Source organism: Besnoitia besnoiti, chromosome III (genome assembly GCF_002563875.1).
Source record: "Besnoitia besnoiti strain Bb-Ger1 chromosome III, whole genome shotgun sequence".
In the NCBI taxonomy this organism is placed as follows: Eukaryota; Apicomplexa; class Conoidasida; order Eucoccidiorida; family Sarcocystidae; genus Besnoitia; species Besnoitia besnoiti.
This window is the reverse complement of record NC_042358.1, coordinates 4,009,152-4,023,328: the sequence shown is the minus strand read 5'-3', so window position 1 is coordinate 4,023,328 and position 14,177 is coordinate 4,009,152. Positions and strand designations below refer to the sequence as shown.

General features: G+C 54.1%; 3 protein-coding genes across 3 annotated transcripts; 1 reads left to right on the top strand and 2 right to left on the bottom strand.

Moving 5' to 3' along the window:
* On the top strand, positions 1–3,378 carry BESB_048370 (uncharacterized protein; the record flags this gene model as incomplete). Its single annotated transcript, XM_029363288.1, has 1 exon — positions 1–3,378. One exon carries the CDS (start codon positions 1–3, stop codon positions 3,376–3,378), a length of 3,378 nt encoding a protein of 1,125 aa, XP_029220654.1.
* Positions 3,379–4,844: 1,466 nt separating this feature from the next.
* BESB_048360 (uncharacterized protein) lies at positions 4,845–5,636 on the bottom strand (the record flags this gene model as incomplete). The annotated part of the gene is made up of 1 exon (XM_029363287.1): positions 4,845–5,636. One exon carries the CDS (start codon positions 5,634–5,636, stop codon positions 4,845–4,847), a length of 792 nt encoding a protein of 263 aa, XP_029220653.1.
* Positions 5,637–10,549: 4,913 nt separating this feature from the next.
* On the bottom strand, positions 10,550–12,874 carry BESB_048350 (uncharacterized protein; the record flags this gene model as incomplete). Its single annotated transcript, XM_029363286.1, has 5 exons — positions 10,550–10,674; positions 11,009–11,166; positions 11,595–11,877; positions 12,126–12,341; positions 12,505–12,874. The coding sequence occupies 5 exons, from the start codon at positions 12,872–12,874 to the stop codon at positions 10,550–10,552; spliced, it is 1,152 nt and encodes a 383-aa protein (XP_029220652.1).
* Positions 12,875–14,177: the final 1,303 nt, after the last annotated feature.

Sequence of the window (14,177 nt, the reverse complement as noted above, 5' to 3'; positions counted from 1 at the left end):
ATGGCTACTATCTCCACAAAGACCGCTTCCCAAGCACCAAACTCAGATGATGAAACCTTTTCTTCGTCTGCGTCGGCGTCAACAATACGCCCCGGCGTGGGGCTTACGGTTTTAGACAATGACGCGCCCGCGCCTGAGAAGCTCCTGACCTCCGGTGACATGCACAGCGCGCTCACGCCCGACAGAGAACACCGAGGAGGGAAGAGTCAAAAAGCAGACTCTCTGCTCGATGCAACGACGACCCGCTACAGAGAAAAAAGCAAATCCCCTGCCGCATGTGCAGTACGACGCCTGAGGAAGGCCTCAGGCGCAACTGGAGGGGAGGAACCAATCGAGAACTTCCCTGCTGACTGGGAGGAAGAAAGAGCACCTCAAGCTAGCAGACTCGCGGAGCGCGAACTGGGGAACCGCGAGGCAGAAGTAGGGGTCGAGTCTTACGCAGACGTCGTGAAACAGGACTCCTCGAGTGGCAAGGACGGGAAAAATAAATCAACTTCATATTATCGCGAAGAGTCGTGGATGTGTTCGCGGATACCAAACGAGTTGATACCTCACTTGACGGCGAACGACGAGAAGGCAGAAAAGAGAACAGGGACGCTAAACGAACAGCTGGGCTCAGTCTCACTGTCCGAAAACGCCCGGAGAAGAAAGCAAGGTAGACATTCCCAGTTACGAGATACTCAGTATGCAGCGAGCATTGCCGAAGATTCACATGACCAAAATGACGTTGGTAGACTACGATCGTGTTACATAAAAGTGCTCCGAAGGGAAGGGACGTCATCTCGAGGGTGTCTCGGTACGCGGGGTCGACAAAAGAGGACAGTCCCCATCACCGCTGACCGGCCGCCGGAATCCGAAGGGCAACGCGGAAATCGGGAGGAAAAAGAAGAAACGGTGGAGAGCCGCCTGCAGGTAGCAGTCGATTGGCGAGGTGACCAATCACGCTCCCTGGTGCAGGGTCCCTACTTCCCCCCAGGCGATCGCGAGACGACGTCTCCCGAGAAGAAAAGTGAGACAGATACAAGAGACGGGGCATGCTTACGGGAGCCAGAGGCAGGGCAGTCTCCTATCGCCGTCGCGCCGCCTGCGGGCTCTCCTGCTGCATGGGCTAGTGCGCCTGCCTCGGTGTCGACGCAGAAGACCGGGGATTCTGCCAGCAACCATAAATCCATTTGTCCTACAGGAGCGAACAATGGAGGTGGGGCGCCGGAAGGCGCGTTTCCAACGTCGAGGACGCATGAAACGACGCAAGCTACTGGAATGAGGTGGCAAGGATCGGCCTGTGATCTTACATTGGATGGGAAGACAACTCTTCCGCCAGCGGTGAACAACCGTGCAGAGCTGTGCTCGGAAGGTAAGAACGCACCACCAGGCGTCACGCATAAAGTGGAGCGCAGTGCTGAGAATGTGATCAAGAGCAGTGCGTGCGACGAAGAGAGCGCCAGTCCCACTAACTGGAGCCCAATGGCGAGGACGGAGAAACTCAAGATTGGCGTCATCGAAGGATACGGAGATCTGATGGAAATACCCGTTATCCATGAAAACAGAAACGAAGGTGGCAACTTGGTTGGCGCTGCGGAATCATTAGAAGATAAGGCATTAACAGGCGCGCCGCCAGGTGAACCCGCACACTCGCCGTATGTATTGCGCACAGAATACCGCACAAGTACAGCGGATGTATCTGGCGCGGCAGGCGAGGACACCAAACAACGAACGATGCAACGCAGCAGTGGAACACCTATAAAGACAGGAGGCGAACCAGAGAAGGTGGAATCGGCTGCGTCAGCTGCCATGGCGATCCTGTCAGTCGTCACCAATAGCCCATTGAGACACTGCGACGCTGACCATGACCATGTCCATTCAAAGGACATTAAAGGCGCACCGGCTGCCAAGCTGCCACGGAAGAGGCACTCGCCTCCCCCTGCCGCAACCCAGGTACCTCCCACACCAACTCTGAGTGCCACTCCCTTTCAACACAAACGAGAGGACGCGATGGCGCACCAGATATGCCTGATGAAGAATGACGTAACCTGCGCTGCCGTCAAAGAAAGGCCGTACTCCAGAACGTGCCGACAGAGGGTAGGTACCATTGAGTGCTCCACTATGAAGCTGTTTCAATCCTTCGAAGTTCCTGCGTCTCCGCCATACGAGAATTATTTACACTCCATTTCAGTCAGTCCAGACAGCCGTTCGTTCGCATGCGTCGGGCCTGAGGCCGACGCCCTCACGCTCGGAAACGCATCGCCCCCCCTGCCGCTTGAACCCAGTACATCTTTTTTCTCAACAGCCACCGCTGAAGCGACGACCGCAAAAGGCAGTAACCATAACGAATACGCTGGATTTTTTGAGCCAGAAGATTGTTCCAGTTCCACAAGTCCAGCGTTAGGGGCCGGAACGGCACCACCACAAAACGCAGATGAGGGACAGCTGACAGCGGCGTCTTCTGGTAAGCTTGAACCGCCCACTTCGTGCTCTGCTACAACGCCATCGCGTCCTGCTTCGCTAGGTGTGGAGTCTATCGCGCTTGGCCTGACCGAAGGAGCCCTGGCTTCGACGCAAACACTGGCAGCGCAAGAGCCTAGAGAGGGATGCTCCTCCGCGGCGCAGAGCGGGCAAGACGCAAGCACGACACCGTGGGTCTCTATAAATTCCGCCGAGCGCAAGAGAAATCGAAAGCGATGCTCCTGGGCCGCAGGCGTAAGTGCGGAGACGGAAGCTCTCGTGGCCGCGCCTTCCAGCGAGCCAGGCTGCGGTTCGCCTGTGAACAAGAGGCATGTGGAACAAGCTGTGGTCGAGGATCCGCTGTCAACTCCAAGTGGCTCCCGCGAAAGGCAAGGAAGATGCAGACAAGGGAGTCGGGCACAGCGGTCAAAACCTCTTAATAACGACGAGGCGCATGTGGACTTGACGCTGACAAGTTTGCTCTCAGAATGCGCTGAGCAAGATGCCGGAAAACGCCCGCTGCCGCCGCTGGCTTGTTCCAGTGTCGGAGGCCGGCCCCGAGGGAGAGTGGCTCTGAATGCCAAGTCAACAAGTTCACTATCTTCTGATCCCCCGGCAAACGGACAACAAGAAAGCAGGAAAAAACAGCGCCTTTTAGTCAGCAGGAAGGGGAAGACAGCAGATGTCGCCGCCTATGAAGAAACTCCGCAAAGCCCCCGGCTTCATGCTGAACGCGGTGGGGAAGCAGAGCAAGGCACGCGAGGCCGCGGAGACACAGTAGGTGAAGTGAGATCCGATACCGGAGACAGGGACGAGAGGGCTACACTGGAAGAGTATGGACAAGATGGGCATGGAAGGGAAGAGCAAAAACCGGCTCGAAAGAGATCTAGAGCTGCCATGTCGTGGGGAAGCAAACTGAGACTTCTCGAGCGCTGAGTACCACGGAATTACTGGCGGGAACAATTGTCGTAGAGTCGTCAAGTGTTTGCTATGTTGCGGGTTCCTCCTCTAGAATCTAGCATTTGCGGTGTCTTTCAACGATTTGGCGGCCCGGCCCTAACGGATGGAACCAGGTTGCAGACGATCCATAGGGGTGCATCGCGGGTGTCCGTTATGTAGAATATTCGTACCGTATGTGGATCACAGGACCTCATACCCGCTTGGAACGATTCACGCTGTACGCTGCATATCGAGGCCGATCGAACCGCAGAGGCTTCGCTGAAGGGAGTCACGGAAGCGCGTCCTGCAGTGGCGTGCCTACATCCTCTTGTGAAAATCAGCTTTACTGGTCTCGTGTATCCACCTGCAAGCACGCACGAACACACAAGCACCCCAAGAGTAACAACTTTCGCGGACGATGGAGAAAAACACCCACAGGACAAGTTGGCCACCCCACTGTCTAGTTGCGACACACAAACAAGAGGGACAATAATACTGCAGTACCCGACTGCATATCCGTATTTCCATACTGGCGTAGGCGTGCCTCTAGAAGATAGAGCGTGGAAGTGCGGGATCTCGAGGCTGTTCCAGAGCCCAAGGAAGATAAAGAGTCAGCGCAAGAAAAGTCCTCATTTACGAGCCCGAATGCAACAACCCTGTGAACTTTTGAAAATGGTGGTACCCAAAGGCTTGCCTGCGCTGCGACCTAGTGTACACTTGTGACCTCTGGGTTCCTATGACTGCAACACTTAAAACTGCAAGGGGTGGATGAATATCGCCGTACCCACCACGGCACTACGTTTCGATTCAACTGCATACTGCGAGCATGAGTCATGCGTAAACTAGAGACTGGTTTCGGTCCTGGCTGCACTAGGATAAAAGAACGGTGAACCATTTCGCTGCCACTACGTCGCAGAAGTCTGAGTGTTGTCTGGATTCATGCTTCCACGTGCGGGCGCCCAGAAAACGAAAGCTCTTGCTACTGAGGGCACCGCAGCACCGCTTGGTTTGCTCTTTGGGTACACCACAGCAGGCCGCCAAGCATGCCGCAGGACTCCGATTCGCCTGGCGTCCACATCCCAACATACGATTAAACGATCGCGGAACAGCAGAACCGCATAAGAAAGATGACAAGGCAGTCCACATATCGCTTTCCACACTCCTCACCACCAAGATCCGTGGCTACCCGACAGAGATCTATTGACAGCACTCGCGTCTACCAGTCCCATCCCTCGTTCTAAAAATGAGGGCAGCGATCCTCGGCAGCCCCTACTTGAGTCCCATAAGTGACCGGCAGAAAGGCGAGAATTGCTCGCCGCATGACGAAAGTTTTGACAACAGGATGCAGAAGAGTCCTGCAGCGTCCGCCCAGGATGCTGTGCATCTCAGAGTCTCTCCTCCATCCAGACTACCCCCATGACCAGAAGCCTTGTGCCTCCCCGACGCGAAAAACATCGCTTCTGTCAGCTCCCCGCAACGGCGCTAGCCACTTGTGCCCCGGTCCTCATTCTGCCGATGGCTTTGATATACGTGGAGCACGTCTCAGCGCACACAGTGTAGCAGCACCAGGTAAGCGCAATAATACTGATGGCAAAAACGATCCACCAGATAATCATCTCGCCGCTAGTTAATGTCAGGGCGAGCTTCGCAACTCCTCGATGCTGCTGCTGAGAGCAAGGTGGCCCCATGAGGACTTCACTACTTCCCCACTTGACTAGAGTCGACGTTGCGCCCTGAGGGACCTCCCATCCATCATCGCACACACACGTGACTGTGCCGCTGCTTTTCCCGGGCGCAAATGTACAAGAGCCGTGCGCACATGGATTACTGCTCGCGCTACTGCATGGGTTGCTTTGGATTTCACAGTTGTTCCCCGAATAAAAATCTCCGCAGGCGCACGAGTAATACGGCGGCACCCTGCTGTCCGTGCAAGACCCTAGCCCACACAACGCGGTTTGGCAGTCTAGCCCAGTGTCCGCGCTCACTCCGCAGTCCTTGGTGCACAACGACATAGTCTGGTCGCACTGTGCGCCCGTCCATGGTAATTCGCACACGCAAACTTCGAGTCCGTTGTGTGCAAAACAACTCCCATTCGTGCAAACTGTGGTCGTTGTCGGGTCGCAAGGAACGGCTCCCGTCGGCCGTACCGACGATATGAAGCACAGAACAGTGCAAAGAAGGAGGAAATTACGGGCACGATATACCGAGCGACCCCGGCGCCAAGAGAGCGTCTGACAAGCGGAGAAAAAAGCCATTGTGCCTGCAACGGTCCGGTGCAGCAGATGCGATAGAGGTGTACGCGCGGCTACGCGTAATCCGAAAAGCACCAACTACCATCCTCTGACGGCCGTGAACTTGTGCAAATGACTGGCTCAAAAACACATGGGTCTACATGCATGCACATGCACGGATGTGCGCCCACCGTCCTCTCGTCTTTTGTCCGCTGTCTCCGTATGGCTCTGCGAAAAAGGTCCATATGCCCCGTTCGGCCTTCTGCAGGGGGAGAGATCAAGAAACCAACCCAGGTGTGTTCTGGAATAGTAGGCAGAGCCGGGCCCTGTTGTCAAACCCCGCACTTGCGTACCCGGGGGCTTGCACGCACGCGACACTGAACCTCGCAGCACCTTGCACCTTCCACGGCGCGATTGCTGCGCTAGAGGAAGTCCTCACGTGAGTTAGAGTTCTGACCCACGAGGGGGCTCTCAGCCGCACACTGACAGCGTCGGCGCCCGAAATGCTTCCGGATAACAAAGAGGCAACTACAAGAATGTTGAATCGGCTGATGAGGCGGCAGGATCAGGAGCCAAAGCGCCACGGCACGATGTGGATCTGCTAGGGACGTCGTTGCGGCCACTAATGCCGCAGCGTCTCGCGCTCCGCGAAAACATCATATTCCGAATGTGCTGGGTCGGAGACTGAAGGCTGAAGGAAATGGTAGGCACGTACCGCGTGAGGGCAGGAAACAAGAGAGAGAACGAGAACCAACCCAGCAGTGACAAAGTAAGCGCAATGATATGCATCGAAGACCCCATAAAAACAGAAAAACGACCAATCCACACGATGCGCAGGGGCACAGCAGCACCCGTGCCCATCGAGAAATCTCAGCAATCCCTTAGGAAGACACGCGCCACCGGGAATTCAAACATCTGACGCCTAGGAGGATAGCGCTGGAATGATGGTCCTCAAAAACCTACTAAGACGCAAACGAAAGCAAAGACAGGTACGGCGGCAATCCAAATCTCAACTCAAGCAGCTTTGGAAAAGACAACGTTCAACCCCCCAAGCGCTACAATGTAAGCATGAAGATAGGTAGTCTGTCGCCTCGTTGACTCGCCCACACACCAGATACGCTGGGATTTGTTTCGCTCCCCACACTTCGTTTTGGCAAAAAGCGATCATGACGTCGCAGGAATTACCGACGCGCCTCACACTGCCTTTGTGTATTATCGAGAAGGAAAACCCGAAGTCTTCCGTGGCTGGAGTACCGACAACCGCATTTCCGCAAGCTAAGCGTGGACACCCCTCCTTGCCAGCGCGGAAACCCTCGGAATCAGCATGGGCGACATATCAACTCATCTCCGTCATGCGAAGGATAACTTCAGGACTGGGCCAGCATGTTCGAGACAGGATCAACTCCCAGCTCTTGAGAAGGCAACATCTCGGACCACTAAATTCTTAAACGAGCCCCTCGACCGTCACGCTCGTGATGGAACTGGAAGCTTTGCGGTTTGAGCGTCTGCTCTCTCGTCTTTAGGGAGCCAAGGACGAAACGTCGCGGCTTGCCGGCGCAACCATGTCTTCGGGTGGAAAAGGCGAGTGACGAGTAATGAATTCGGTTAGCAGCTCGGCATTGCAACGCCAAGAGAACAGAAATATGCGGAGCACGCCCCTCAACTGTTTGCAGCAAGAAAGACGTTCACTCTTCCCTCTTGACTACCGCTAAAACTACCGACATCAGCGGAGACGCGGGAACAGCATGTACTATGGAACGGGAAATAACTCCAGTGCGCCTCCAGTCTGGCTAGCAAACAGAAAGCAAAGAAAATTGCGGGCCATGAGATGCAGTCAAAGCCACACTCCGGTCATACCGAAATAAAGCCACTCGCGACACGATCGCAAAGGCTCCACCGGTGTGCAGTACGTTTCGTGAAATGGAAAAAAGACGTCATCGCCGAATACAAGATGTTCTCGTAGCGCTGACGGTGTTGAAAGCTCATGTGTTGTACCACAAAAAAGTCTCTGCATGCATGCAGACACGATTGCTGGAGACGAGACATGATGACGGCATTTCCACGGAAAGCTAGAACGCGTCGAGCTGGTTCATCAAATTGCAGCTACGACCCGGCCATACTAGAAACACTGTGTACGACATTAAGAGTGTAGATGACAAAAATTTCGTTAATGTCGTGAGTATTTCCCGGGTTTCCGACTTCGGTTGATAATGCTGGAGTCTGTGCGGCTAAAATCACAGTACGTGGCCTCGATCTCTATACCAGCGTCGGTTGGCGTACCTGTATTTACTCGACGTGCATGAGGGAGCCTTTTCCACAAAACTGATACCAGTGAACTAACCGCTGGCTAAGGTAGCACGGATGCAGCCCCTTCAGCCACTCGGTACACGTTACCGCGACTGCTCCTCGCCACTACCGCTATCTGCGCCTTGCAGTGTATTTTAACAAGTCTCTCCTTAAGAGTGGTCCGCTGTTTTGACACGTTTGCCTCTAGTCGCCGCAACAGTTATCAGTCCCTTCATAAAATCAAAATCAAGACGAACGTGAGTTTCTGTGAGGCAAAGAGCAAACAATTTTGCTTGTTCCGTTGTAGAACAGCCAGAAATGTGCCTGCGCTTGCCCATTCATGCGCATGCTCGGCATGACTGCGCTGCGCGGAGGACGTCGCAACCACACATGTGAACCTACTCGCTGCCGATGTCGAGACGTTGTCGGCGCTGACCCTCGAGAAGTAACACGCGCGCTGTGACGTGGGTGAGGAGGCTTTTCTCCACAGACTCACGCGGAACCGATGGCTATGCATCACTGGGTCAGACATGTCTCTTTTCTGAGCGTATAGAGGCAGGTAGGGCTGCAGGAACGGCCATAGACTCCATTTGACAGAATGCACAAACTGTGCCCGAGCGGACTGAATTTTTTCCATATATCCCACCCATTGCCATCTGTGTCCCCCTCCTCACCCCCCCTCCCATCCCCAACCCCAGCAGCGTACGCTTCGCTTGACCTGCCAGCCGCGCGGCGGCTACTCAGTGTGTGCCACATGCCTGAACGTGCTTAAAAAAAATCTTCGGAGACAGAGCCAGATTGTCGAACGAAGTAAGTTGGCACGCAAAGCAAACTTACCGAGAGAGAACACTTCAAAAGCTGCTTACAAGCTTTTGCCCTTAGAGACGCAGCACTGACGCCACATACGAATCCGCGTCTCCGGATTCCCGTTCCGATTAGCGAGCCACCGTGGCCTTCGTGTGATGACGCCGCAAGTTATATATATCGATGGACACGGTGGTCGAGAACGACAAAGCCCTTGCCTGAGGACTCTTCACCAGCAAGCGATCTCCCCGAATCCCTTTTTTCCGCGCAGACTTCTTTCTCTGCCGTGTTACGGGAGATAATATGGCAGTCAACGCCACACAGGATGGGGCGGGGCTAACAGAATGCAAGACACGGCACGCGCCCGTCGTGCCAGATATGCAAGGGTGATCTCATGCCCCCCGCCTCCTCCCCACCCCCCCCCGCGCTCTGAATCCTATCTCCCCCTCCCCGCGAGACACGAAGGCTGTGAGACCTTCCGAGATTCATATCCTGCCGATACGTCAGCGTCCTCCCCCACATCACTTTGTCTCCCGCCGCCCTCAATAAGCGGAGTGCCGGAATCTTGCTCAAGATCTGTCACGTGTGAAAACTCCGCCAGGGTGTCCACAAAGTTTCGAGTATCCACGAAAGCTGTGATAACAGGACTGGTGAAGAAGCGGGGGTTATTTTCACCCGCATCCGAGAAGTTTGGCACCGAGACATGGAGACGAGTACCGACCAAAGGATACCGAGGGGTGGCCGCCTGCTGATTTTCATTCCGTCCTGTGTTGGCCAAAGGAACCCACAAGGAACCACATGCGCAACACAATTTCACACTCAGGGCTGCGTGCTGCCGCAAAACAAGAAATATGCTCTCGTTTTGAAGCTTTAAGATCACTACAGAGTGCTTTAAGAAAAGGTGAAATGCGTTGAGTTTGGGGACAGGCGGCAGGTATGTACCGTCCCGCTCCCTCCCTCTTAGGGAACACCAAAACGAGTTGAGACCATGTCAGGACGCTAATGCCAAGTCTCATGATGAGACTGTTGCCCAAGACGTGCAGTATACGAGGTTCTTGCTCCCCATCAGTGGAGGAGTCAGGGGGGACGGGCGATCACGCCTACTCTCAGGAGGGGGACTTTTGTTTTCCGTGTGCGATAACTGCACACCAGGTAACAAATTGAGGTCGCCTGCGTCTAGTCTCACTAACAAATAACGCCGGAAGCGGCAAGTTTTAAGCAGTGCTGCTATTTCCATACGAACCTGCAGACTCGTAACGTCGGCCTGGAGGTTTGCCCAGTGACACCACGACATCACAAGACCATGAAGCACTCTGGACCAGACAGCCTCACATACATCCGGGGTGAAACCGAATGCAGAAGTGAATCTGCACTGGAAGACAAGCATATGGAGCTACCTGGGCTGTTTGCAAAGACGCTGGTTCTGCACAACTGTGGAGACATGCTATTGCCTCAGGCCCTCACCCTCAGAAAGAACTCCGGCTGTTTCCGCTCCGGCTTCATTGAGGAAAAGATGCTGGCGAGGTTCCTCCCTGAATGGTTCTCGGTGCCTCGCCAGTAGTATTCTTGACAAGTATGTATTAGGTAGTTCCCAACTTCGCGGGCTTTCCTGTAGGCTGCACACGAGTGATTCAGCCGCACCACGCGCGAGCATGCATCCCAAGTCTCTCCGCCCCCAAGCTACACTTTCCATCCTCGGCCCTAAAACTCTCGTAAGCCTGTTATCATCGGAGAAGGTAGGAGGTACTCGACAGAGGAGCCGAATAAGATCCAGCCAAATAAACGCACCGACACCTCTGTTCAGTGGTCAACACACCCAGCGAGGAATATTCCTTTCAATGCGTTACTTACTCCCGCGATAGTTTGATACACAGAAAATCATTGATTGCAGTCTGCTTGGAAGGCCCACTGACGCCTTTCGTGGAGATGGTAATCCTTTGTTCTTCTCGTTCGTAGCACCACGCCGTCAGCCCTACGAAGTCGGAGTAAGACACACTAGTAGTGAGGCCAGCTGCGCCACCTCAGCGTATATGTGGTCTTTTGTCGATATTGAAGGAAGGGCACCTGATGAACATCTGACGCAACGGCTGGCGATCGGTCTACAGCCTGTCTCGTCATAACGCAGACACCTTGTGCTGGATGAGTCACAGTGTCCTGTGTTGCCACCACCCTTCGACCGCGGCTCACTTGACAGCCCCGATGTACACAAACTGTTGCCGGTAACCATAGAGCACGCGAAGCAGAACGCCACCTCTCTGTTTCTCTCAGCTGTGTGAGATAAGATTGTGCCTTTTCGATATTCTCACCTGAAGTGAGGAGTCCATCCACGATAGTTTTCAGAATACCTTTGTGCATAGAAAGAAGCTCCTGTGATAATGCTGCCCTTGCCCTGCTTGTCTTGTCTGCGCTGTCTAGCAATCGACTGAGAGCGTACATCACTTCGGTGACAGCCAGCTGCCGCATCCTGCTCATTCAGCCAGAGACCCACGAAATGTCACCTACTAACCAGCCTTACAGTCATACCTTAGTAACAACCCAGTGAGTGATATCTGGTTACCTTGCGTATAACACGGCATGAGCCTTCCAGGAGACTAACGGCATACGTCCAACACTGTAGCGTAACATAAACGAGTTTAGACATGATATATGCAGTCTCATGCTAGGAATCTGTCTGTTGCAAGCACTGGTCGGCTCTGCATAAATGCATTGCGGAACGTAGAAGTAGTCCCATTATTTGTAGTGAAGCCCCGCGACAGGAGCCCGTCCTAGGAAATTCGTTCTCCTCCCACCATACTGCTGAAGGGTTGTGATGCTGGCTCGTACGAGGAAAAGTCCTGCCCGTCACAAACTAGCTCCAGAACACTAATACGTTCAAACGGCTATCCGCCTCACCGGTGGAGCCTCGGCGCCTGTCTGCAAAAGGACCACTTGATCAGCTGCTCCGACTGTTGCCAGTATCTTGAGTACAGCCGCTGAAGACGCCCAATAATGCCTAAGACCGAGCCGAAGCGCAACAACAATTCTAGCACTCTGTCGCCGCTTTGAAAAGCTGGCACACCGGATTGCTGCGCCTCTGTTACCGGCACATAGGTCAACTCCTCGGCAAAGAGGGTGTTCAGCTCGTATGGATTCGCTGCACATTGCAGGGCCTTGTTGATATCCGCCAAGCGAGTTCCTGAACGGCATATGAGAAACGCAGTTTTTCGTGTCCTCGCGGATAGGCCACATGACCACGAGGGACAGCGGAATAGACAAATGCGAGGGCCATCCAGGAATGCAGCCAGAAAGCTTAGACTCGGCCTGCCCTCCTTCTGCTTCAGTCAAGGCAGTGGCATATGTTGCTTCATTCTCTCATATAAAGCAGCATCCGTGTCGATATTCGCAGCTCGACGAATGTGCTCTACCAGCTGCGAACCCGCTTACCCGGAGGACGGCAAATCACCACTCTCGGCGGCACAGAGGCTGAAGACACTGTTGTCTCTTTCATGTACGTGAATCGATCGCGCCCCGACTCGATAATGAAGTTGGTCAATGTGGAAATGGTGGCGTGAATAAAGCAGACCGTCTGCCTATTGAATTCCCGCAGTCGGTCATCTTCCTCGTCGGCCTCAAGTTGCTCTGCAACCGCTTTTAGTTCCCCTACTCGCATGCACACAAAGTCCGCCCACGTGAAAGCCTTGAAGGGTTGCCTTGGGACGCCTTCAAACACGGAGACCTATCCGCGAGGACATACATTTCGGATATCGCCCTCACTGATGCCGTTCGCACGCTCGGCTGGCAAATATCAAACCATATTACTCACCAAGTATTGCACACACCACAGCGGCGCTCATTGTGATTGTTAGGTCTTCAAAGCAATTTTCTAGAAGTTCCTCAATACGAAGGACTTGGAACACTCTTGCTAGGTTCACGTCGTCAACGACTGCAGCTTTTACAGCGGCACACACGAGACGATCTCTCTCTGCGACTCCAGGGGGTGGAGCCATCTCGCGAAGACTTTCCCTTATCAGAGTCTTCCCCTTGCCGAGAAAGTCCAAGAAAACAGGATCGTAGGTGTTTGCAAGCCGGATAGAGATGGATCCATGGACGAGGCCTCGAGCTTTGGCGATATCCAGTTTTTCACTCAGACTAGCGAGGAGATGCTCGTATTCTGCCCTCAGAAGTGCCGCCATGGCTTCTCCGAAATACAATGCGTGCGCGACACCGCCCTCAAAAACTGGCACGATAACCTTGTCAACTGTGCTGTTTCTCTCCGGACATGAAATTCCTGAGGGATCCGTGCGCACGACAAAACTGGTTTCCGGGGGGGGGCGTCCCACTACCCTGTACTCACCTGCCAGTGTACCGTACGCCCTGTCATCAAAGCATGAAATGCAGGCCCCTTCAAATATCAATAGAACATACAAAGCAAAAACGTGTGGGACCCGGCAAAGAGGAAATCCAGCCTATCCAGAAGGTGAGCACGAAGCTCGCCGTTCTGTTCCACCGTGCGCTAGCCCGTAGATACGGTGTGATCATCTCCCATCGGAGCAACAAGACACGATCCAAGCAGTGCTCAACTTCTGACATTTTACACGCAATCTTCCGAAAGTAACTCATTCAGCTGAGTTGCGGATCTTGCGCGAGGCCGCTATCTCATCTCACGGAAATGAGAATACGCAAGTATCTCGTCCCCTTTTCGACCAGCTGTCACTCTGAAAACAATTCGAGCCACCACGCGACCTGTTGGATAGAGACGCAACCTCCCGTTAACAAGAGCCGCCCCATCACTCGGCAACGTATGCCTGCGTGGACTGCCGAGTCCGGTGAGCAACGCAAGCGGCTTTCTGAGACGTGGGGTAAAACTTGCACCATACGGTAGCCATGCTGCTCCGTGTCGCAGCACGAAGGCGTAGACTGATCAGGATTTTGGCTTCTTAGGTTGCGTCAAAAGCATAGACACACTGCAGAAAGGCTAAGCCCCGCGTCGGCTGGACAAGCTTACTCCAGTTTCTCAAGATGACGTCAAGGAAAAGCTGACACTATAGCTATTTTCGATAGAGGTGACGCTGACATGACTGCGCAGCCAGACTCGGTTAAGCGCGGACATCCAGTTGTGTTTTTTCACTTCCCCTCTCTCTGTTGGATACCGTAGAACCATTTCGTGAGGCATCCTTTTTCAAGCAACTAGAAGCGTGTTCGACTCACCCCTTCGACAGTTAGACTGTTGCGAGGCAAAGTCTACCCTCTTGTCCCTTTCTTCACCTCTACAAGCGTTGTTCAGTACACGCGCTACTACGCAACGCACAGTTCCGATGGCACTCGCTGCAACGGGGACCGGATGTTGGTTATGGCCTCACGGCGTTAAGCTGCTACGCGAGTATGCCAGAACAGGGCGCGGAGCGGCTGCCACAAGACCACACTGATCACACGATGCCTAACAGATGAGCAGAGCAACGTGCGTGACGCCGAAAGAAAAAGTCGTGAGGCGTGCCG